Here is a 22,804-nt window from a genome sequence, read left to right on the forward strand (position 1 = left end):
TTGATCTTGTTCGAAACGGTCCGATCCAAGCCACCTTGTTGGGACAAGATGCTGAGGCATGGTTTTAGTTTATGTGCAGGCTTGGACGGCAGATATCTGGGGTAGATAGATGCTCGTCATGGTGGGAGGCATGCCTCGTATAAATCGCTGATCTCCCCAGTTCATTTTCTCCTCTCTAGGCATATCATACTGCTTCAATTCTTGAGGAGAATCCCCTTTGACGAAGTGCACGAATTATGGCTATCACCAACGAAGCGCCAGCGCAGGCCACCACTGCGCCTATTGATCACGCTGATGGGAAAGAGGCACCTGCCCATATCGAACGCACGGAAACGAATGAAAATGACATCGGCCTTGCGAAGGTGATGATGGATGCCAAGGTGGACGAGTTCGGTGCTCGTAGCAAAACGAATCCAGAAGAGATTGCCTTGGTCAAGAAATTAGACCGCACGATCTTGGTGAGTCCCTTCAACACACTATTGATAACCGTCAGCTAACCTCAATAATAGCCTATGCTTTGGATAATGTACTTGTAAGCTACTGCGAATTGGCACGATTTGCTTAACGTTGAAGCTGACAAGCTTGTAGCTTCAATTTCCTCGACCGAAACGCCCTCGTCAATGCTAAGCTCAATTCGCTTGAAAAAGATCTTGGCCTCAAGGGCACCCAATACAACACACTCATCTCGATTCTGTTTGTTGGCTATATCGCAGGACAAATTCCTTCCAACATGATTCTTAATCGTGTCAGGCCCTCGTGGTATCTAGGCGGTACGTACTTCTGATCTGAAAGGTGGCGTCTTTATGCTGATGCGATTGTTTAGGATTCTGTTTGGCTTGGTCGGTAGTTTGTCTGTTGACCTATCTGGCCAAAGACTTTGGAGGCATGTTGGCATGTCGCTTCCTCCTAGGTGTGACTGAGGCTCCGGTAAGGGCGATCCAATGTATTCCACCGAAACTCCAGAACTGACAAAGTTTCGCAGTTCTACCCCGGCGCTCTTTTCCTTTTAGCGCTATTCTATACCAAGAAAGAAATCGCGACAAGAATGGCCATCTTCTACACCGGCAACATGATAGCCTCCAGTTTCGCTGGTCTCATCGCTGCTGGCGTCTTTGCTGGACTTGACGGGGTTCGTGGGCTTGCTGGATGGCGATGGTAAGTTGACTACAGATGAGTTTGCCACCGAGAAAGACTAACCGTAATACTAGGCTCTTCCTCCTACAGGGCACTTTCTCGATTGTGGTTGCCCTTTTCTCGTTCTTCTTGTTGCCCGATCATCCCCTGACGACCCGCTGGCTCACCCCAGAGCAGAGGCAATTGGCACACAACCGCATCGCTGCCGACACTACCCAGCGCGAGGAGGCTACCAGCGTATGGGTCGGTCTTCGACAAGCTCTCGCTGACTGGCGTACCTGGGTCTTCTGCCTCATGTACAACACCCACATCTCCTCAGTCAGTTTCCAGAGCTTCCTCCCAACAGTTGTGAAGACTCTCGGCTACGACACAACCACCACACTGGCCCTTACATGCCCGCCATACCTGCTTGCCGCCATTATGGCCGTCGTCATGTCGTACACCTCTGGCCGCTGGAACGAACGTACTTGGCACATCACTGTCCTCAAGTGCATCATCATCGCCGGATTCGTCATCCCTGCCGTCACGACCAATATCGCCGCCCGCATGGTCGCCATTTTCATGTTCGTCACCTTCTCCTTTGGTATCAACAATATTATGCTAGGATGGGTCGCCGCGACTCTTGGTCAAACTCCGGAGAAGAAGGCGGTCGCCCTTGCCCTCTGCAACTCCCTGGGCAACATGTCAAGTGTGTACACACCTTATCTGTGGCCGTCCACGGATAACCCTCGCTTCCTCAAGGCGTGGATGGCGAGCATCTCCTTTTCCATTGTTGCTATCGCGTCTACCTGGGTTATGCGGATCAGTCTGCAGCGTCGCAATACGAAACTGCGAAGGGATGAGCCAGAGACTACTGTGTTCTATGTGTACTAGATATATTCATGATGCTTTGTATCCAATGAGACTCGATAGGCGTAGAAATAATTCAAGTGGCTGAATGACGCATGGAGACCTTCGATCGTGTGATGTGACTGTTTCGAATCGATTGTGGGAATTTGAGATTCCGCTCCAATTCTACTCAAGATTTTGAATAAGCCTTCCAATAATAATATGCGCAGCGATGGCTCAAGGTTAGATTCGGCTATCACGATCGACCAAGAGATCATATATTGTAGTCCGAAGTTCAGCACAAGATAGGGAGAATGAATATATTGCTGAGCCTAAAGATGAAAGAATACGAAGGAGCGACTGTCTCTCATTACTAGCACTGAGGGTACCATTGGCTATGTCTTCACTAATGATCCCATATCACAACTGCTCAAAAGAGTCATTGGAATTATTGGAGTCGTCGGAGACATCAGAACCGGCGTTGGATGGGCCACGCCAAAGCTCTACTCCAAGATTTCCAAGGACTCTCTCCAGTGCTTCATCTCCACCGTCCCTGTAGACAGCGCCAAGAAGGGCCGCCAAAGTGGTAGCAACCATTCTATCAGTTGGAACAGTGCTTGGAGCCCTGGCAATGCAATTTGCCAACCCAATCTGCCGGCCTTTTTCAGTAAGTCGACGTTTATCCAGGAATTCGCCTCGCATTGTAGTCCAAGCCTTCAGATCTGCAATTCCATCTGCAATGAATTAGTTCATTCAAAGGGATAAACATGATGTCACACGTGCTCGTTTGCACTCACCTTCGTACCATGAATCGCACATGAGGTGAGCCGTGGCTATGGGGCCGTACAGGGCAAGGCGCTCATTGTTTTCGACTCTTTGTACGCGGTTGTCGATGAAAAAGTCTACTATTGGTGCCTCCATTTGTAGAGCCTCTGCGCAGAGGAGTTTGTTGGTGAAGACATAGCCAATGGCACGCTCAGCGCGAGTAATGAGTTCCAAATCGAAAACCATAGTGAAAGATATAACGAGGAGTCTGGTTAGCCTTCTGATCAATCTATCGTCGCCCCAGTAGTCCTTTATATACTCTGATATATACCAAAGACCTCCCTTGATGCAATGCTCATCTTGTTGAGTCACGCGATCGACGTCCTGCATTCATCATCGATTAGGACCGATGCACTGAAGGGACGCATCATTCCTGCGCTGTACAAGGGTCAATCAATCTGTCAAGAATGTTACTATTGACAAATAATTGCTGATCATGAAGATGTCACTGATTTCCCAATTCGATGGTCAGACATTTTTGTACTTCGCCTCAACGCTTTGTATCCTCCAATCATGGATGCTTTTGAAGGAGTGACGGAGTCCTTCTGGGGATCTATTGAATGCCTTACATGGTCCCCCAATATTCCTTGAGACCGCGGATAGCTCCAAGTATCACAAATATTGGTATTTGTTGGTTTTCGAGTGATGAAGGGGAGGACGTTAGTGCGGCTGTTTCCATTGTTTTCCGATTAATAACTACACTCATGGCTGCTCAGTTATTTTGGCTATGAAACTGTAGGTTTCCGACATTGTAGGTTGGAAAATACGGGTATAGTGACTTGAGATTATTCATTACTACCTAGGAAGCCGTTACCATGAAGTCATCAATTTCGTAGGTGTAGTGGCTCGAGTGATAAGTGCCCCGCGCTATGGAGCCACAAGGCTAGGATGGATTCCATTGTTTCGGTAGTGTTGCCTAAAATCAGGCGAAAGTACGGCCCGCCCTTGCTCTGAGTTCATAGATGTACGGACCACAGAATCTGGCACTTAGGCATGAAGTTCACCGGTCACCCCTAGGTCTGCGAGACGTTGCACGTTCTTATCCCTCGGGCTAATCTAAGTGAAAAGATAAACTTTCATTTTTGAAAGCATTTCAAGCACCCTTTGATGTAGATATTTCAAATTACCAGACCAATGCAGGTACATCAATATGTATAACGCCGTTAAGTAGATTCCTGGCAAATTCTGCTCTACTAAGTTCATAAATTGTTAGAGAGTTATTCATGTTGATTATATATTTTTGTGACTGGTTTTGAATGCAATGTTGCACGAAGTCATCTTCAAACAAGACTTCAGCACTGCGTCGAATTGACCTGTCCAAGTAGTATACTGTTGATTTGTTATCTTTAGCGACTTTGTCTTTCAATTGACGACAATGCATTGGCAGATTGCGAATGTGTTACGTTCTATTCCTTACGCGCGAGAGTCAGCCTGACCGTACAAGAATGACCATCAGTAGCGACAAAACCAACTTCCACCATTGACCCAACGTCGGTGATGAAAAAAGTAGGATCAATACGCCTCCTCGGATTTGATCCGAGACAATTACATCAATAGCAAAAGATCTTTCCAAAAATGCTTCAACATCACTTAAAATGGCCACCACTCACCACTTGCGATCAGCTTTTTGGCCACACTTGGGAATCGTCGCGTAGTAGAAACAGAAAACATCGCATGCGTGACCGTAAATGGATCAGATAGACTTCAGCTCCGTCCTCCTCGCTCCGATTTGACACGAGTCCATTTACATACTTGGCTCATCGTGTAGCCAAGTGGAGCACGTGACGTCGCCATTCACCCGAGGCTTGAGGTCTCGCTAAAACCAGAAGGACGCGCTATCACGCTCGCGCAATTGAATTGTATCAATTAAGCGACTGGATTCCTGCAATTGTAGGGTTGCTCGTAAAATCGTAAGTGGCGATCCTTTCCCCATTCCCAGAAAGGAAGAAGATTCGTAGTGCTTAGATAATAATGAGGTGGCGCGGACATGCCCAAACGTTTCAAAATTTACCGAGCCAAACGTTCATGCGAGATATGTTTATCTTGATCAAGATCCGCCCCCAATTTGCAAGAAAATATGTGGAGCGCAAGATGTTTTGCGACTGGTTGCAACTTGGGAAGCGTGCAAGCAAGTCTTTGGTAAGACATCCAGAACTCGAATGGTGCCTACCGGCAACAGATCACACATAGTTTAGCATGATCCTGCATTGAGAGATACTACTTATTCAGTGAATTACAAGGAGTAGCGAGGAGTTAATTGGGCAGAGGTCCCAATTAGCAAGATAGACCCCCAGTCAGTGCAATCCGACAATTCGGCTTTGCGAGCAACGTGCCGTTGAAAAGAAAGACATCCTGCGAATAACTGTGGAGCCTCATCGAGCCCTCGTAGTCTTCCTCAGAGTGGCCCTGTAAACTCGAAACTAGCATAGTGCACACAGCTATGCCACAGCCTGATGTGGGGAATGCATAACTAAGGAACCGACATCCCCAACATGCGGCATCAAACTGCATCCTCAGTTTCGAATCATGTGATGAAATTCTCCGACTGGAGCCATCATTTGGACCTCAGATGTAGGGACCACTTGTTTTGATGCACTGCCTTTGCTTGGGGGGTATAAGTGGTTTTGCTATTCAGGTCAACAGTTCACAAAGCGTTCAAGAATGATCTTCGTGCATGCATGCGTTAGAGAAAGGATCTACCCGAGTGTGCTTGTGCATCGCACCATGACAAAATCCTTCAAACGAACATACTTGGGCGTAGATGAGAGACTACATCTTTGCACGTGCTCCGGAGGTCAATGATTACGGCCACGATTCCTCGAGGATGAATGCCTGTGGAGAAAAGCCTCTGATGACGCAAACAAAAAAAGCTTAATCAATGGAAATTCAATACAATTCGGCCACATTATCGAATTTGGCTCCAATCGTTCGTTGCGTAAAGAGAGCCCATATAGGCTAGTTGCTACGTAGCGAGAACTCGTCACAGATCGTCCCACTCAGTTTGGTAAAACATAGACTCAAGATACCAATCGTAGATATTCTTTTCAATGCTAGGTGCATTAATGTCCATGCGAACCTGGCAATGTATGTTTTACGCGAGCCGTTAAGGCACCGACGCCTTTGTCTCGAAAGAGACACAGCCTGATCGTCTACGACGATTGATAGAGGCTCGTTGTAGTAGTGTACACGCTAGAGTATCTCTCTTGGTTCTACAATCGATCATTCTATCCTATTCTGGCGAATGAGGCACTGCTGAAAGTCTATCGTTTGGTTCCGCGGACTGCTTTTCGTATCGTGAACCAGCGGCGGTCCTTCGGTCAGTGAAGTGTATAAAGACTTCATATCATCCAACTGTATGGTAGAAGCATCATTCCACATCAATTTGTATCTTCCAGCATCCAAGATTTGAGCTACAATGATTCCCCCACTATCTTTCAGTTATGCACATCTCAATGCGGCCAGTAATGCCAATGGCTCCGCGCAGCCCAACACGCTGGATAGCTCTCATGTACGTCGCTCTTATGAAATGGCCTGGTACGAAACAAGTCATCTATTATTTCACTTTTGCTAACAGTTATCAGGGAACGGAGTGCCAGACATGGCAGTCTGGGGTGCGTGAGTCCTCGAGAGAATGGTAAATACATCAAAAACTGACATCACGACCAGGCAACGAACACCTCATCCCAATCCACGCTCACAAATAGCCAAGTCCTTTACATGCCTATCACACAAACAACAACGGGAGGAGAAGCCAGAAATAATAATGCCGCTACTCAACAAGGAAGAGCTGCGTCTGGTACGAACGGTGGAGCGACGGAGTCCAATAACACGACAAATTCTCGTTCTGGACAATGATAGAATTTGTAACAAGCTTCAATGTATCCACTAGCTGATAATGAATGAATAAAAAGTCGGAAACTATTCTTATCGTTCATGTGCTAGTACCGTGTTTTTCCGACGTTGATACAAAGGCAAACGCGACTGGTGTGCTCTACCTCCGGCATGGGATTTCTGGAATCCTTGCCGAGATTCCTGATTTTCGTATGCCGTGCCAGCGTCTCTAACAAACTGGTCGGCTGTGTCTTGCACAGAGAGAATGGTGGGGGGCCGATGTCCGAGCTGTTTCACGGTCTGTGGCGGATGGCCGGGAAAATGGCGATAACCAACCACATCGTTAGCGATACTGGGGAAGCTTCATGCATGCTTCCCACCGATAGTTCCTATCGTCGTATTCAGTTTTTCAAAGATAAAAAGGTGAACAAAAAACGCCCTGCCCAGGTTTCATGTTAGCGATCGGGCACTTGTGTCAAAACGGTGTACATACAATGCTTCTCAGACGGTCTGTCTGTATACGTCCAACCACAGTTGTGCTTGGTATCGTGGGGCGCAAGAAAAACTGGTGATTTCAGGCATTTTATTCCTATAATTGTATGTTATCGGTCAATAGGAGCTGAAAACACCCACAGACATCTGTGAAACAAATCTGAAAGACGTTTGGACAAGCGTTAGGTATCACTAAAGATGACTTCGCCCGGCAGATCCATCGATACAGGAAACGTTTCATTGGTTCGCTAGAGCACGTGTATATCGTTCATGCTGACTGGATACTCGTGGACATTTGGGTAATTACATCCATTTTAAAATCTCGGCCAGTGAATGTCTAGTGATCCACTGAGAAGACCTGCACGTCTAAACAATCTCGACGAACAACCTATCAGCATTCATGTACACACCATAATACCAGTCTCAATCGTATCGAGATCCTACCTATAGCCAGACAGATGCACTCCGTTGGCCCTCCTAACTCCATTGCGTTGGCTCACTCGGGACTTGTAATGGTGTCGACTGACGAATCATAGCTTGGTCAGCGTACAACTGATCATCTTTGGTTGTCGCGCAAGCGTATATGCACAATTCTTCCACCATTCATATCAGGCGTTTGTTGGGTTCATGCGAGGTCTGAACTGTATGAAGGCTCGGACATCGGGCGCTCTAGTTTCAGCTTCTTTTGTCCAGGGGTCCTAACGGCAGTGCTATGAACGGAAATCTTACTATGGTCTGCCAGTTGAGCGAAGATGGTTGTTATTGGTGACATTGTATTTGAATTCGTGCCTTGTCGTGTCTATTAAATTAATTGGGTATTCATTTACAAAAACTTAAGACAGGCAGTAACCTCCGTCGATAAGGAAATCGCTTCCAGTTGTGTACGTTGACGCATTGCTGGCAAGATAGAGATATAAAGCCTTGATCTCTTTAGTATGGCCTTGCCTGCCTAGCACAGCCATTCTGTAGGCCTCATTGACCGTCTCTGGCCCAGCGCCCATCTTGGTATCGAAGAAGCCGGGAGATACAATGTTGACGCGAGCAAACTCTCTCCATTCTCGGGCCAGAGACTTGCCGAATTGTGTTACGAATGCCTTGGTGCCATTGTATACGGGCTGGTCAATGGGAACATTGACGATTTTGGCACTTATGCTGGAAGTGATGATGAGGTTGCCGCGGCCTTGACGCTTGAATACCTCGCCAACGTACTTAGAGCAATACACAACGCCATCGACTGCTCATGTTAGATCTATCCTCAGAGTATCGGGATATATTTACTTACCATTTACCGACATGAGCCTTCTGTAGTCCTCCAAACTCATATCTAAGATTGGTTTTGAGTCGGGCATCCCTATGTCAACATTAATCATCTGCTAGTGGTTCTCTCGAATTCAGTAGATCCCTACCTGCATTGGCAACGAAGCAATCAATGGCTCCAAAGTCGTCTACAATCTTCGCGATCATATTCTTCACATCTTCCGCAACGGTTACTAGCGTGGAATGCTGTTAGTTGAAGATGATCGATTGGCAATCATAGATCTTGAATATGAGCTCCATACCATTGAGTTTGTATGCGGAAGTCTTGACACCGTGGGTCTTTGCAAGACCTTCAGCCTTCTTGATGGCGGCGTCATTCCTAATTGGGAATGGTAAGTTCACGACAATGTGTACAAGGTAGAGCAATTCTAACTTACGAATTGTAAAGAAGAACAACATTTGCACCTGCTTCAGCCATTCCCTCAGCCACAGAGTATCCAATTCCTTCTCCAGCACCAGTCACAACTACGACCTTGCCCTTCATCGAGAATTGCTCGAACACATTTGTAGGAGTGTCAGGGAAGGGTCGTGGGAAACCCTCCCTGACATGAACATCTTCAACTGACATAGACATTGTGATAAACTTGCAAGCTTTACTTGAATTTTAGTTAAGATCGTTTTCAATTTTGACGTGGGGCAGTCTTGAGCAATCGTTTAATTTATATACGGCCAAAATGTTGGCGTCGGGTCACAGTTCTCCGCGATCGTCTATCGACCCCAAATTTTTGACCCCAGTCTACGTCATCAAGCACCATCTGAGATTTTGACCATATTGTACCGGCTCAACTTCTTCCTTGCTATGTATCAAGCAATAACGAGTATTAATTATCGTGTGCCATTGTATTTTCCGTAACTCAGCGGATGCAGCAACGTTACTTACCTCCACCTACTTTAATATTCACTATAGCTACCAACACAGATTCGTACCTTATGCAAACAATCCATTTGTTCTAAATCATGAGAATTAGACCGAGTTCACCAGCCAAGAAAATCGTGGGGCATAGGAGACCGAAGGCATGGATATCGTACCACCGGGTCGAGACCGAGTAATCGTTGGTACACGTAGGCATCGCAACGAAACCGCCTTCTGAATGAAGACAACAAAACGAGGGGTAGTCCAGTAAAGTAGAAAGCCACATCTCAATTACTCTCCGCGCGGCGTCTACCGAAATGCACATACAAGCATTATCGCACATCCTCTCAAAGCAATTTTCGACCCTGGGAAAACCACGTTGCTTCTCTCTGATACCTCAAATCATCAGGTTACCCGCCACTAGCGTCACGGCACTGTCAAGTCTTCTCCACACATACTTTGCCCTATGCCACATTGGAGATGTCTCTCCGTAAATTCGACCGCTTACATCTGGACCTTTCCTGAATTTGATCGCTTCACAATTGTCGATTGACAACATGGTCATAAGAAAAGTGCACTACGACCAACGCATAACAACACCTTTATCACTCAAGAACGTCTGGATAGATTTCGAACAATAATTATATACAATGAAAAGAACCCCTCCTCCTACGAGACTCAAACTCAAGCCCAGTGAGTCGTCGCACCGATAGCCGAGCCATCAGTCCTCAGCAAGAAGTCACTCGCCGCAATCTTTCCATTAGCCGCCCGCTTGCCCTGGACAAGGCTCACATCAACGCTCTTGAACGAGCTATTCGACAACGTCGCACTCGCACTCCAGCTGTTCCCGCTCAACTTCTGCGCACTGCTCAAGCTAACCTGATCCGCATTCTTCGTGCTCTTCATGTTCACCGCCGCGAGATTTCCGGTCAGCGTCGCGACCGCAGTCTTGACCTGGAAACCAACCTGCGCATTGTTCCACGCGGTGTTGCGCAGCATGACAAAGTTCCCTGGCTGGGAGTTGTCAGTGAAGCCCTTGGCGGCGTTGCTGAAGGCGATGCAGTTGGAGACGTTGTGGTTGGCAGCTTTCTTGTCGGCTTCGTCGCCTCCGCCGAGCTTGAAGCCGTTGCCGTCGCCCTGGAAGTCGGGGAAGTTCCAGCGGTTGAAGCCATTGCCCCAGGAGATGGTGTCGATGATGGTGACTTTGGATTTGAACTCCCTGTGTCGTTGCATTAGCTAGGGGTTCTCTTACAATAGAGATGTGAGAATGCTTACCAGAGATCAAGACCATCGTCAACATTGTTCCACAGACGAGCTCCCTTCAGGATGTTACCCTCGCCCGTACCCTCCTTACACGCGAATCCATCCGCACTCTCGCCATTCTTCCTGGGATCACGGTTGCCGTAGCTGTCAAGATAATAGATCTTGTTGTTAGAGCTAGCACCCTGCAATTGGAAGCCAGTCTCGTAGTTGTTCCTCGTGACAAGCCTCTCGAACAGGTTGTCGTTCACGCTATCGGCATACACGCCATACGGACCATTGATCAACTCGATACCAATGAACTTCCAGAAATTCGCCTTTTCGATGTGCAAGATTCCACGGTCGGCCGCCGCAATGCTTCCACCGACTGGGGCGGGAGTGTTAGGAAGGCCCTCGCCATCGATGATGGGGACTTCGGATTGGTAGGCGGAGAGGGTGATGGGTGCAGATGATGTGCCGGATTTCTTGACCTGGATGTTTTTGGTGACGGCGTAGGTTCCGCCACGGAGGTAGATGGTGTCGCCAGCGGCGACCTTGTCAATGGCGACTTGGATGGACTTCAAGGGCGCGGCGAGGGTTCCGGCGGCGCTGTCTGAGCCTGTGGGAGAGACATAGAGGGTTGCTGCTAGAACGCTGGGCAGGATGGAAAGGAGGAATGTCAAGTTGATGACTGCCATTTTGAAGTACAGGAAAGACTTGCTTGTTCAAAAGAAAAAATATACAAGAATTGAAGAAGATGAAGTTATAGAAAGGCACTTGCGATGCTTTTGTATCTCCAGCTATCGACTCCTATTTCCACTCCTCCACCACTACTAAATTCCACTTCAGCACCGACGAGTGATGTTTGCTCTTGTTTTTCTCCGCTATGGTCATTAAAAGGCCGCCTTAGGGTCGACGTGCTAATATAAATTCCCCTAGCGGGCGTTTCAGCAATGAATCCACAAATCATTTCCATCGTGGCCGCACTTGGCATACAAGGGTCGAGAACGCTCTACCATTATGACAGGACGGACTACAGACGACACACCATGAGTCCATGACACTGTTCACTTGTCTGAATCGTTGGCTAGATCAAATGTATATTTATTCGCGGAATTTCAATAATAGGTTTTTTTTGGGGCGAAAGTCTGAAAATCGTTAATGAAATACATTAAAAGCGCCCGCCAGTTCAATTACGGCGGACGTCCGTTTCGGGAACGTTCTCATCACGACTCGTCGTTCCAATCTTCTTTTATCATCTCGGCGCCCTTTTCTGCGATCATGTAGATGGACGCCAAGATGTTGACGTCGGGCAGGACGGGAATGATACTGCAGTCGATGACTCTCAATCCGTCGACGCCGTAGACTCGCAGTCTGGGGTCCACTACGCCTCCGTCTTCAATCGGTAGCATCTGATTAGTGCCAGATGCGTGCCAGTTGGGAATCGTGTTTGCGCGGATGTAGTCGAGAATGGCATCATCGTCATCATCGGCGACCGCGGAACCAGGTGATATTTCTCCGGCGTTGTCGCCAATGGTGAATTGTGCGAGGGACGGGTGTCGCAAGATCTGACGGAGGTATTTGAAGGAGGCGATGCCAACCTTTTGGTCTGTCTCGTCGGCGTAGTAGTTCGGGTTGATGTAGGGTTGGTCTGACATCGAGCTCGTGCGGAGCGTGATGTTGCCACGTGAGAGCGCGACCATGCTGCTGGCCGTGACTGAGATGTAAGATTCGTTGCTCTGTGGGACGTAGAATGGCGTTGGAATCCAAGGATACCACACGGATTCGAACAGATACTCGATGTGCGTCTGGTTGGCGAGTCCAGCGTCAATGACGGCCTGGGCACCAATCTGCTGCAATTCCTCGGTAGACAATTTCTGGAAGCCGTTCGTCACGCCCGATGGAGCAGTGTATGGCCCGGTCAGGTTTGTGTAGAAGTTCTCCTGCGCGATTTGCAAATTGTTCGGGCTGCTGGACATCTCTGTCGTTGAAGCATTTGGCTGGGCAAGCGCCATGATGCTGAAGACCGAGTGGTCATTGAGACTTTGGAATGTTAATATAAAGATTATTCTGGCTGAAATGTTTGCACTTACTGTTGGCCAACGTTCTCATTGATTACGACAGGTTCTACTCCGACCTTCTTCAATTCTGCCTCAGGTCCAATACCCTGCGATGAATTAGTACATTGATTGTGTTGAAAACATGGATTTACTGACCGAAACCATGAGCAGTTGTGGAGAGTGGAACGCGCCCATGCTGACGATGACCTCATTCCTTGCGCGTGCTTGCTTTACAAGACCAGTCTCTTGCTCAATATAACTAACTCCAATTGCACGTGGGTTTGCGGTACCATTGGTAGGGGATGTAGAGTTCTGAGGCGGATCGCCGAAGATGATTCCAGTCACGGGTGCGTAGTGCAACACTCGTAGATTAGTGCGATTCTTTGCTTGCTGGTAGAATCCATCGTAGCTGGAGCTTCGCCTCAGCCGTTCGTTGAGTGTTGCTGTTCCATGCTTGATTCCGAAGGCATTTCCAGTGTTCAAGTCCTCTACAATCGGGATGTTGGCCGCTTCCGATGCAGCGACAATGAAGCCATTAGTTGATGGGGGCACGTAGCCTTGAAAACCGAGTTCGAGAGGTCCATTCCCGTATGCGCTTCTGCTAATCATTAGTTGAAGTCCTTTCTTCTACTTTTCAGAGGCTATCTTTACTCGGTCCAGGTCTTGTAGTCCAAATCAAATGCTTGAAGCTCGGGCGTATTCGGTGGATTGAAAGTGGTACTCTGTTTTGTATTAACGACTTTATGCATGGAATATCTCTTTCAAATGATTATTACCTTCACAAATAGTGGGTAGACCTCATCCCAGCCCCAGCCGGGATTCCCCTTCTCAACCCAGTGATCGTAGACCCTAGCTGATCCACGCGCATAATAAAGACCATTGGTAGCGCTAGATCCGCCCAATGCCTTTCCACCTAATTGGAGTCAGAAAATCTGGGCAACTTCATCGAGACTGACTACTTACGTAGATATTGAAGTGTTCTGTTATTGAGATGTGGTTGTGGTGTGGTGAGAAAGTTCCAATCAATTGCGCTACCTAAGCATGTTGTTAGCTTGGATCATTGATAAAAGAAAATCTGTTTTCACATGCCTTTGATAAACTGGTTCCCACCGGGAGACTCGTATGCGCGAACAATCTCAGGGTTCGAGCCTGCTTCAAGACACAGGACTGAAAATTTTCCAGACTCAGTCAGGCGGTTGGCCAAAACCAGACCGGCAGTTCCACCTTGAACGGATTAGTTGATGTCTTTGTAGAATGACTATTGTCATTGTGATGTACCTCCAGCAATGACAAAATCATATTCTTCATTGAAATTTGGCTCTTCTGCCGCAGGCTGCCCAGGCGGATCCTCTGTTGACTGGCGTTTAGAAAAGCGAGCATTGTAACGATTGTTGGTTGGCCATGCCGACGTTGCATTTATAAGAAAGGTTGTAGAGAAGCATGTCCACAGCAGAAGCCGCCCTGCTGAAAAAGATGGCATGATGGAGATTGTCTACTATAGGAACGATGGTGACTAGCTAGAGGATCAAAGACAGAGAAGTGGGCAACGATTGCGTTTAGAAGAGCAATTTGGGTAGGCCTTCTCAATGATAGTGAACAAAAGCAACGCGGCCAGAGCACATGGAAATGCCATTCCGGATATCCATCCACACTTTATACCAGATTTCTGGATCGCAAGGGCATGGCGTGTAAGCAGTACATCTCCCGGTATTGCCAAGTGACAATACCAAGTTTACTCTATCAAGGAATCGCCTGTTCTATGTTTCCGGAAAAGGAAATACTGGTGCATTATAGTTCGCAGCATTCGTAACCTCCCTACCCCGAGTGAAGCGTCAGCTTATCTTTACAAACAGACTCTTCACTTAAGACATAAATTTAAAACATGCCGGTGAACAAGCATTCCGATTGCACTCGTACAATGCATCGTAAGGCGTAACGTGAGGCTTTCACCCACCCCCATCATACATTATGAGTCGGTGGCTCAATCAATCCCTATGACAGGCCAAAGCCAAGTACTAACGGTCTCAGTGCAGAGTTTGCGAAGCCTGCTTTCTGCCATTGAGGGCACTCCGAGACTCCCGCCTGATGTTGTTTTGGGTGAGCAGCCAAGTGTTTGTCGTCATCTCCAAGCTTGCCTAGAGCTAGCATCACAGCCTTCTGGCCATCCGGGGGATCGCCGCGTGCGAGGCTTGCTCCGCCCAGCACACAGATCGATAAATGGTACATAATTCAAGCAGTGCCTGTAAGAGCTACGCGCATGGCGTCGTCTTCATCGCACGGGCGGAGACGGATGTGGCTTGTGCAGATGCGGGGAAGTGGGCGCCTGGCGGGAGCAGAGTGGAATGCTGGTGGGCCGTTCCCGTTGCTTCGTATGTTCACATGTATGCGTTCCACAACATACAAAGTCTGAAAAACGATTAGTAAATGGTCCAAAGAATGTAAGAATGGTATGTACAGAAATAGACTCAATGAAAAGTGGATTCTTCTCTTGCTCAACATGTCTATAATCTTCTCACTCAGCATCTGCATACAGTGTACCACATATCAAGCAAGATAGAATCACAATTATTCATTAATTTCAATGTGACATTTCTTAGCATAGACAAAGCGAACATGGCGCACAATTCGACCGGTGTAAAAGAATTTTCCCTGGAAACAAAGGCTGGAACATGAGAATCCGCGTGGTCCCTTAACATGTGGCATACCATTACCGACCTCGCGGTTCCCCGTTGACCCTGTTAAGAGTCGCATGAGAATTGGATGTTTGATGTTCATAAGCCCTCGTTTCCTTTATCGATAGTGAAGATGATATGCAAAGGTGGACATGTGCAATTGATGCTATACAGATTATCCATAGTACCAAAGTGGTTAGATCGACGGCTAACTCGTATTCAGTAACTCTTCGCTGCACTAACATTAATGATACTACAGACTACATCTCACTCTCAGTGCTGTACTACAATCTACTTTGTAACCTCCTTATCGTCTGAAGGCTTCCAGAACTTTTCTAGAAAGAAATTCTCTGGTCAGACTATCCAGACATTGCCCATAAACATCACGCCATATCGTTTCTTGACCCTTTGCTTAATCACACTCGTATCGTAAGGACACCATGGCCTTATGAATGACTCAACAACAGATGCTACTTCTATGATTGATTGCTATTCGTCGAAACGAAGAATCCTTTGAGCTTTGATTCTATTTCTCAGGCAACAGCTTAATTTATGAATTGGCATACACCATATGCCCTCACTTCAGATGTTAAACATCAACACCCTAGCGCACCTCAGTCACGACATTCCAGAATCTCCCGAAACCATGGTTCCGACCTCCAGACATCGTTCGAGAAGACGCTCTAGTCGACTCTCCAGTCTCACCGGGTCGCCCTCGCTATCATTCATGATCCTTATCGTCTTCACATGCGGGCTCGCTCTGGTCCGTCCCGCGCAAACATGCGCTTTCGACCGGACGATCCCTCCCACCATCGGAATTAGCTTCGGAAACACTTATTCCTCTGTTGTATAGTAAGTCACGATACCGGTCCATTTGAATCTCATTCACTAACAAGAGACGATAGTGATGTAAATAAGACAACCACATACGTCCCCGACAAGGACAATCAAACATTTATCCCAACATGTGTCGCGTTCACAGAAACAGGGGAGCCATTCATAGGCACAGCAGCGAAGAGGCAATTGTCCACGCATCCGGAAAGAACAGTCTGCAACTTCAGAAACCTCTTACTTAATAAGACCGACGATTTGGTAACTCGAACGTATGAGGTTGTCGACAATGGAGGGTTCCCACTCGTGCGCATCCCACTGCGCAACAAAGTGAAGACGTTTCACCCGGAAGAAATTGCAGGCATCTTCTTCCAGGGGCTGAAGGATATGATGCAGGAGTATACGAAGAAGAAGGCCCACCTTGTTCTTGTCTCTGCTGGTCCGGCTGATGACTACGATGAAAGGGTACGTATTCCTGTCACTCCCAGTGCAACCGGCACAGTCAAGCTCATGTCCGCACATTAGGATGTCATCAAGAGAGCCCTGGAAATAGGTGGCATAAACGAAAGTCGCGTTGTTCGTGACGGTATTTTAGGTGCCATAGCCTACAACGTCAACGGGCATTGGAAAAGATTTCTTGGTTGGAACCAATATGAAGAAGGTTGGTTGAATGTGCTAACCTATGACATCGGGGCGAGCTCTTTTCGTGTGACTGTCATGGAGGCCGAGGACGGCGTGTATGAGGTACTGGGCGAGTCTAAAGACAACTGGATCAATGGCAATGCCATTGACCGCGAGCTGGTGGACTATGTGACGCAACTCCATCCAGCGCTCAAAGAGGTCGAGTCTTCCATCGTGAGTACATCGATTCCCAGACCCTTCTCTTTACTGACCACCACGAAGTTAACCACCGAGATGGAGCGCGTGAAAAAGGTACTCTCCTCCAACGACACCGCGCAATTCACCTTCGAGATCCCAAGCACCGGACAAACCATCCAAGACACCCTATCCCGCGACGCCTTCAACCTCATCCTCGCCCCATATATCCCCAAAATCATCTCCCACATCGACTCTGCAATCCACGCCGCGAACCTCACAATCTACGACATCGGCGCCATCATCCCCATCGGCGGCACCCTCAACATCCCGGCCCTCACCTCCCTCCTGACCCACCACTTTCCCCCCACAACCACCATCCACGACTCTATCCCCCCGGAATCCGTCATACACCACGGCCTCAGGAGCATCGCCCGCAATATGGACACCGACGAGTACGACGGCATCGTCGGCAACTTCGATACCTCACGCCTCTCCCTCGGAGTCCGCACCGCCGGCGACATCGCTTCGCCCGTCGTCTTCCGCGTGTATATCCTGCCCGCGAGCGTGACGCGCTACTTCACCACCACCCACGACGACCAGTCCCGCGCCGTCATCGAGATGTACGAGGGCGATAGGGCCACGGTCGCGAATAACACCGTGGTCGCGAGGATCGAGGTCGACGGGATCCCGCCGGCGAAGAGGGGCGTTCCTCAAGTACGTATCATGTCATCGTTCTTCCTACTTCTCTTTCCCCTTCTATGCCCTTTTGCACTTACGACTGAATACATGCTGACTTGAATCGAATCAATAGATCGCGGTCACCATATCCCTCCACGACTACACTGCCGGAAACTACGTACGTCCCTACCCATCCCCTCCCCCTTTACCCCCTCACCCTCACCCTCAAACTAACCCCCCGTCCCCAGACATTCAACGTAGCCCTCACCTCCCCCGCTTCCCCCTCCATCACGGAAGGAGAACAAGGACCCTCCTTCAACCGCACCCTCACCGGCAACCTCCGTCCCCTCAACTCGACAGAACTGACCGCCATCTTCGACGACCTGGACGCCAACATCGCCGAAGACGAGGTCGCGAAAGCGGGGATTCAGGCCAGGTTGGCGAAGGGAGAGGTGGAGGTCGGCGAGACGGACGTCGTGGCGGTTGGGGACGTGTGGTGGGATGGCAGCACGAGTGGGGTTGGGGGGAGGATCGAGCTTTGAACTGCGACTTCTTTCTATTGAGAAAGAGAGAGATATATATAGGTATATATGTAGTTTGTATATTTGACGTGGCTACTAAGCTATACGTGTGTTTTGGGAACTTTCTAGATCGTGAGGACGTTACGTTTCATTTCATTGAGTATCGATAGTCTTGTGAAGAGAGAGAGCGCGCACGCATGCCCCTGTACATGAACATGAATACGAAAAAGAAACGATAAATCGTGAGAAAACCAACGAAGAACAATGCTCGTTGGTTTAGACAAGAGCGTGGAAACAGTAAGTAGAGTAGAGTTGAGTATCAAGCCTTTGGATATCAAAAACGGAAATCAGGGGGTAAACATAAAACGTGGCGGGCGGGCCAACATGTCGTCTTTCTTGCTTTTTTTACTTCGAACTTTCGACGTACGATGAGAGAGTGTGGGAAGGCGGAGGGGAGGAGTGCATGATCCTTAAAACTCGCCGCCGCCCGCGCCCATAGCAGCAGCGCCCCACACGCCAACAAGCCCCCAGAACCCGACTCTCCACCCCCTCCAAAGGCCATTCACGCCCTGGCCCTTGCGTATCCTGGTGCGCGACGAGAAGCCCGGTGCGCGGCCTCCTGCCCCCTGCGGCTGCTTCGCCGCAGCAGCGGCACCGGGCCCGGAGATCGTGACGCCCTCGTCGCGGACGACGAACCAGATTGTGCCGAAGATGCCGCGGTAGGGGCCCGGTTCGACGATGGTGCGGAAGCTGCGGACGGAGGGGTCTTCGTTTTCCATGCCGAAGACCGGGGATTTGGTGACGCCGTTTTGGTAGGTGTCGGATAGGCGTTGGTTCTCGTATTCGTCGAGGATGGCGACTTGGCCGCGGCGGAGGACGGTTTCGAGGGGGAGGCGGACGAAGAGTTCGACGGTCGAGGAGAGGAAGGTGGAGATGGAGTACATGGAGGGGGTGATGACGGGGTCGATGGCGAGGGTGGAGCGGAGGACGAGCGGTGTACATGACGAGATGAAGGTGGGTATTGTGGAGTGGAGGAGGGTTACTGGGAGGAGGCCGGGCGCGATGGAGAAGGTTGGGAGGAGGGAGAGGGACGGCCAGATGGTTCGTGGGGGTGCTGAGGTCGGTGTGACGATCAGGCGTGTGCGGACGAGGTCGAGGGGTGCGAGCACGACGGCCGCAACGGCGCTGGCAGCGACTGCTACCGCGAGAGACATGAGTGGACTCGGGCTGTCGATGATGTCGAGTCCGCCGAAGCCGCTCGCCGAAGCGCCCATGAGTCCGGGATCTGGCACGTTGAGGAGGGCGGAGAGGAAACTGCGCGTCCAGCTCTCGGAGGTCTTGAGGAGGAAGTTGTAGATGAATGTTGCGTTCGTTCCCTTCCACACGCCCCACGCCGACTCTTTCTGCCATAACTGGGATATGACTTCCAACAATGAATCCGACTTCCTCAATTCTAGCCTCCGGAATGCGGCAGGCGGCGGTTGCGTCGGCGTTGAAGCGTCTGATCTGCTCGGGGCCTGACGAGCTCGTCGTCTTTCTGGCGAACGGGTGGGGGACGGAACACGCGGAGCAGTGCTTGTGAAGTAGCTCGGACTATCGTCATCAGATTCGTCCGATGGGTAGTCCTCGAATTTCCCGCTCGCGAAGGAGCTCGGTCGACTCTTGAAGTCGTCGCCATTGACACTCAAACCTGGAGGGGCCTGTCCGGTCGCCATGTGGACCTGGAGAATGGTTTTTGCAACCTCGAATGGCTGGGCCAACAGCACACTGGTGTAATTCCATAACGCCTGATCTACCAGTCTCTTTGCGTGCTCAGCGAGAGTGGGGGAGCTGTCGGGGAAGTAGGAGTCGTAGTCTAGGTCGGAAAGGATGTCGCGTGCATGGCTACCGAAGCTGGGTTTTGGGCTCCGTGAGTTGTACGAGTGGGTATGTGAGGTCTGGTTCTGAGGCAGGTCTGGTGGGAGGCCGATAGAAGGAGGGATGTAGTATGGCCGCAGCGGATTTGGGGCGTCACGAGAGGTCGCCATCGCTGCAGCGTCCTGGGAAGAATATTGTATGGTATAGAAGAAGCAGAGTCAGTGAGTGAGTGGTGTGAAGCGTGTTTTGAAAAGTGTGATGAGGTAACAGGTTAGTTAGGTTGGGTTTAATGTTCGGGTGAGGCGCGAATGCACTTGAATGTATTTTGACTGACGTCCATGGGTTTGAAGGGGTTGGGGACGCGGGGCGGTGTGAGCGTCACAAATTCCTATCGCGACTAACCTGCAACTGTACAAGTTGACTGTCAGATGGGAGAGAAATACACAGTAACTAGAATAGATGGAGGGGACTGCTCGGTCCATCGGTGTTAAGGTCAGAGTTAAGTTAATAGTCAATCATTCAATCATTCAATCAGATCCATCCTATTCAATTCAATAATCAGTTGTCGTTGTGCCTCCCAGTGACCAGTCAATCGCCCATCTTGTGTGCCGGCAACATTACACAACAGCAAACTAGATATTCTTTTCTTCTGCACTCCCGCTCAACTCTTTTCTCTCTCCTTCTTCTTCCCCCTCTTCTCCACCGCCTTTATTCCCAATCCTCCTGCGAAGCATTCATCTTGTTCTTTCCCTTCGTCTCATTCTTTTCGTCCATCTTTCGTACCCATCCGATGGCGAGTGCAGCTTCCTCGGGCAAAGCGCTTTTCGGCGCCATTTCATCCAGGGCCTCCTCCGCGTCATTGCGGACCTCTTCGTCCAGAATCCAGCGTTTCTCAAGTCGCGCAAACAATTGGCCAGCACAAACACCTCCTCAACCCAAGCCATCACCATCATGGCACTCATCACACAAATCCACCCTCAGACCGACTACCCACACCCACCGAAACACTCTCCAGAGAGCTTTCTCAACGACACCCATCACCCAGCACGGTCACATCGACCCGCCACGCCCGGGCGAAGAGTAAGAAACCCCCTCATCCCCCCTCCCACCGTCGTACAAATCCATTGACCTCCCCCGCAACAGACGCAAGATAACCTTCATCGACAAAGACGGCGACTCGCACACGTTCGAGGTCTCGGACGGCGACAACCTGCTCGACATCGCGCAGGCCAACGACCTCGAGATGGAGGGCGCCTGCGGCGGCTCCTGCGCCTGCTCCACGTGCCACGTCATTGTCGAGTCCGACCACTTCGACGCCATGGAGGAGCCCGACGACGAGGAGAACGACATGCTGGATCTGGCGTTCGGGTTGACCGAGACGAGTCGGCTCGGCTGCCAGGTCAAGATGAGTAAGGAGCTGGATGGGTTGGTGGTCAAGTTGCCGAATATGACGAGGAATTTGCAGGCGAGTGATTTTAAGTAGAGGAGGGGTGGTCTGGGGTATGAGTTGTGAGATGCTGGATCGGAGGAGGTGGGGTTTCAACACGATATATTGAATCATGACATGGCGGATCTTATGTATTATTATACGCGAACGAAAACAAAAAGGAATCTCCACGGGCGGAACGGATCTATCGGGCGTCACGAAGAAAAACCTTATATAGGTTCATTGTATATTTAGAACAACATCTTTTGTATAATGGTATCAGGTATCGATCATGAAATTTTTTGAACCTTTGGTCAAGCCTCGCCCATGAACAAGGAGAAAGAATTAACGCCAATTATGCAAACCAACTATGCCTCTTCCTCCAATTCGGCGACGGCCTCTTTCTGCTTTCCACCGCCCGCAATCATATCCAAGAACCCTTGCTTGCTCATCTCCTTTACCTGCTCCTCTCTCGCCTTCACACCAATGACACCCTGCGATCTCGCCTCCTTCTCCGCCTGTTCAGCCTTGACCTGCGCGGCTCGCACAGCATTGAACAGCTTAATCACACCCTTCTGCGCCGTCCTCCGCAGCGCCTTCTCCTTCGCGACGATCTCCGCCGTAGCCACCTCCTCGCTCTGCAACCCAAGAACATCCTTCACGCGGCCCTTCTCCTGCGCGGCCCTCTTCTCCGCCACGATCGCCCGCTGCGCCTTGAGCGTCAACTTGTGGTCCGCGAGAGTCCTGTTCGTCTCCTGCGCGGCCTTCGATCGCGAGAGAATGGGCTCGGACCGCTTCTGCGACGTGAGCTTCGTGCCGAGAATCTTCGAGATGGAGGTCGCGAATGCTTCGGGGTCGTTGCGTTTCTTGACTTTGCGGGGGTTGTTCGTCGAGGTCTCGGACATGTCGGAGTATTCGTCGACGTCGTCGACATCGTCCGAATCGCCATCTTCGAACTCGTCGGCGTCCAATTCCAAGTCCTCCTCGTCGCTGGGCTCGTCGTCATGGGCAGGGTCCTTTTTCGAGGCCTTTTTGGTTGCAATTGAGGCTTTGTGTTTTGGTTTGGCGGCAGCGCGGTCTCCTTCGTCGTCGCTGCTCTCTAGACTCACGGGTGCGAAGTCTTCTGGTGCTTCTGCGGCTTCGTCTTCGGATTCAGAGTCGTCCTCGCTGGAACTGTGGTAATAACGCTGGCGCTTGATTTTCTTTTGTACCTTGGGCGTCTTCCCCCTCATTCCCTCCTCCGTCCGTCTTCTTTTCAACGTTGTAGAAGGCATATTTGTGCAAGAAAGTGGTTTGTGGATGTGATGTATTAACTAGAATCGCAGCAAAGAAGTCGGTCGTTCTGGGTAGGAAAAAAAGTTCAATGGAGATCGGAGGTTCATCGACGATTTTCGCCGACCGCCAATTGCCAAGACCTCAGT

At 49.7% G+C, this 22,804-nt stretch overlaps 9 protein-coding genes across 9 annotated transcripts; 3 read left to right on the forward strand and 6 right to left on the reverse strand.

The window, feature by feature from the left end:
* Nucleotides 1-236: 236 nt before the first annotated feature.
* On the forward strand, nt 237-2,007 carry BU24DRAFT_487788 (MFS transporter-like protein; the record flags this gene model as incomplete). Its single annotated transcript, XM_033533485.1, has 6 exons — nt 237-458; nt 510-532; nt 589-770; nt 824-927; nt 983-1,155; nt 1,209-2,007. 6 exons carry the CDS (start codon nt 237-239, stop codon nt 2,005-2,007), a joined length of 1,503 nt encoding a protein of 500 aa, XP_033389691.1.
* Nucleotides 2,008-2,196: 189 nt separating this feature from the next.
* Nucleotides 2,197-3,592, reverse strand: BU24DRAFT_417016 (uncharacterized protein). Its single transcript, XM_033526610.1, has 2 exons — nt 2,760-3,592; nt 2,197-2,696 (listed from the first exon to the last, which is right to left on the reverse strand). The coding sequence occupies exons 1-2, from the start codon at nt 3,115-3,117 to the stop codon at nt 2,383-2,385; spliced, it is 672 nt and encodes a 223-aa protein (XP_033389692.1). The 5' UTR covers nt 3,118-3,592; the 3' UTR covers nt 2,197-2,382.
* Nucleotides 3,593-7,930: 4,338 nt separating this feature from the next.
* Nucleotides 7,931-9,042, reverse strand: BU24DRAFT_361963 (putative short-chain dehydrogenase). Its single transcript, XM_033524167.1, has 5 exons — nt 8,805-9,042; nt 8,670-8,746; nt 8,517-8,600; nt 8,393-8,461; nt 7,931-8,344 (listed from the first exon to the last, which is right to left on the reverse strand). Exons 1-5 carry the CDS (start codon nt 8,999-9,001, stop codon nt 7,944-7,946), a joined length of 828 nt encoding a protein of 275 aa, XP_033389693.1. The 5' UTR covers nt 9,002-9,042; the 3' UTR covers nt 7,931-7,943.
* Nucleotides 9,043-9,566: 524 nt separating this feature from the next.
* Nucleotides 9,567-11,217, reverse strand: BU24DRAFT_446390 (polysaccharide lyase family 9 protein; the record flags this gene model as incomplete). The annotated part of the gene is made up of 2 exons (XM_033530767.1): nt 9,567-10,499; nt 10,556-11,217. The coding sequence occupies 2 exons, from the start codon at nt 11,215-11,217 to the stop codon at nt 9,965-9,967; spliced, it is 1,197 nt and encodes a 398-aa protein (XP_033389694.1). The 3' UTR covers nt 9,567-9,964.
* Nucleotides 11,218-11,662: 445 nt separating this feature from the next.
* BU24DRAFT_19694 (GMC oxidoreductase) lies at nt 11,663-14,433 on the reverse strand. Its single transcript, XM_033521768.1, has 8 exons — nt 13,858-14,433; nt 13,669-13,803; nt 13,543-13,614; nt 13,356-13,492; nt 13,231-13,301; nt 12,736-13,177; nt 12,613-12,686; nt 11,663-12,562 (listed from the first exon to the last, which is right to left on the reverse strand). Exons 1-8 carry the CDS (start codon nt 14,057-14,059, stop codon nt 11,746-11,748), a joined length of 1,950 nt encoding a protein of 649 aa, XP_033389695.1. The 5' UTR covers nt 14,060-14,433; the 3' UTR covers nt 11,663-11,745.
* Nucleotides 14,434-15,519: 1,086 nt separating this feature from the next.
* BU24DRAFT_417020 (actin-like ATPase domain-containing protein) lies at nt 15,520-18,218 on the forward strand. The gene is made up of 6 exons (XM_033526611.1): nt 15,520-16,103; nt 16,157-16,547; nt 16,608-16,937; nt 16,986-17,615; nt 17,713-17,757; nt 17,828-18,218. The coding sequence occupies exons 1-6, from the start codon at nt 15,823-15,825 to the stop codon at nt 18,119-18,121; spliced, it is 1,971 nt and encodes a 656-aa protein (XP_033389696.1). The 5' UTR covers nt 15,520-15,822; the 3' UTR covers nt 18,122-18,218.
* Nucleotides 18,219-18,551: 333 nt separating this feature from the next.
* BU24DRAFT_19703 (mitochondrial carrier) lies at nt 18,552-20,398 on the reverse strand. Its single transcript, XM_033521770.1, has one exon. The coding sequence runs from the start codon at nt 20,125-20,127 to the stop codon at nt 18,571-18,573; it is 1,557 nt and encodes a 518-aa protein (XP_033389697.1). The 5' UTR covers nt 20,128-20,398; the 3' UTR covers nt 18,552-18,570.
* Nucleotides 20,399-20,467: 69 nt separating this feature from the next.
* Nucleotides 20,468-21,597, forward strand: BU24DRAFT_487795 (ferredoxin). Its single transcript, XM_033533486.1, has 2 exons — nt 20,468-21,037; nt 21,101-21,597. Exons 1-2 carry the CDS (start codon nt 20,748-20,750, stop codon nt 21,438-21,440), a joined length of 630 nt encoding a protein of 209 aa, XP_033389698.1. The 5' UTR covers nt 20,468-20,747; the 3' UTR covers nt 21,441-21,597.
* Nucleotides 21,598-21,637: 40 nt separating this feature from the next.
* Nucleotides 21,638-22,720, reverse strand: BU24DRAFT_417023 (Rrp15p-domain-containing protein). The gene has a single exon (XM_033526612.1). The coding sequence runs from the start codon at nt 22,655-22,657 to the stop codon at nt 21,752-21,754; it is 906 nt and encodes a 301-aa protein (XP_033389699.1). The 5' UTR covers nt 22,658-22,720; the 3' UTR covers nt 21,638-21,751.
* Nucleotides 22,721-22,804: the final 84 nt, after the last annotated feature.

This window comes from Aaosphaeria arxii (assembly GCF_010015735.1).
Source record: "Aaosphaeria arxii CBS 175.79 unplaced genomic scaffold BU24scaffold_1, whole genome shotgun sequence".
In the NCBI taxonomy this organism is placed as follows: Eukaryota; Fungi; Ascomycota; class Dothideomycetes; order Pleosporales; genus Aaosphaeria; species Aaosphaeria arxii.

Coding starts and splice junctions, on each gene's coding strand:
- BU24DRAFT_361963 (XM_033524167.1), bottom strand. CDS start 9,001: ATGTCTATGTCAGTTGAAGATGTTCATGTCAGGGAGGGTTTCCCACGA. Junction 8,747..8,804: donor GTTGTTCTTCTTTACAATTC/GTAAGTTAGAAT, acceptor ATTCCCAATTAG/GAATGACGCCGCCATCAAGA. Junction 8,345..8,392: donor AAGGCTCATGTCGGTAAATG/GTAAGTAAATAT, acceptor TAACATGAGCAG/TCGATGGCGTTGTGTATTGC.
- BU24DRAFT_417023 (XM_033526612.1), bottom strand. CDS start 22,657: ATGCCTTCTACAACGTTGAAAAGAAGACGGACGGAGGAGGGAATGAGG.
- BU24DRAFT_19703 (XM_033521770.1), bottom strand. CDS start 20,127: ATGGCGACCTCTCGTGACGCCCCAAATCCGCTGCGGCCATACTACATC.
- BU24DRAFT_487795 (XM_033533486.1), top strand. CDS start 20,748: ATGGCGAGTGCAGCTTCCTCGGGCAAAGCGCTTTTCGGCGCCATTTCA. Junction 21,038..21,100: donor CCGCCACGCCCGGGCGAAGA/GTAAGAAACCCC, acceptor CCCCCGCAACAG/ACGCAAGATAACCTTCATCG.
- BU24DRAFT_417020 (XM_033526611.1), top strand. CDS start 15,823: ATGCCCTCACTTCAGATGTTAAACATCAACACCCTAGCGCACCTCAGT. Junction 16,548..16,607: donor CTGATGACTACGATGAAAGG/GTACGTATTCCT, acceptor TCCGCACATTAG/GATGTCATCAAGAGAGCCCT. Junction 17,616..17,712: donor CGAAGAGGGGCGTTCCTCAA/GTACGTATCATG, acceptor TCGAATCAATAG/ATCGCGGTCACCATATCCCT.
- BU24DRAFT_19694 (XM_033521768.1), bottom strand. CDS start 14,059: ATGCCATCTTTTTCAGCAGGGCGGCTTCTGCTGTGGACATGCTTCTCT. Junction 13,302..13,355: donor TCTACCCACTATTTGTGAAG/GTAATAATCATT, acceptor AATACAAAACAG/AGTACCACTTTCAATCCACC. Junction 13,178..13,230: donor GACTACAAGACCTGGACCGA/GTAAAGATAGCC, acceptor AATGATTAGCAG/AAGCGCATACGGGAATGGAC.
- BU24DRAFT_417016 (XM_033526610.1), bottom strand. CDS start 3,117: ATGCAGGACGTCGATCGCGTGACTCAACAAGATGAGCATTGCATCAAG. Junction 2,697..2,759: donor GTGCGATTCATGGTACGAAG/GTGAGTGCAAAC, acceptor AATTCATTGCAG/ATGGAATTGCAGATCTGAAG.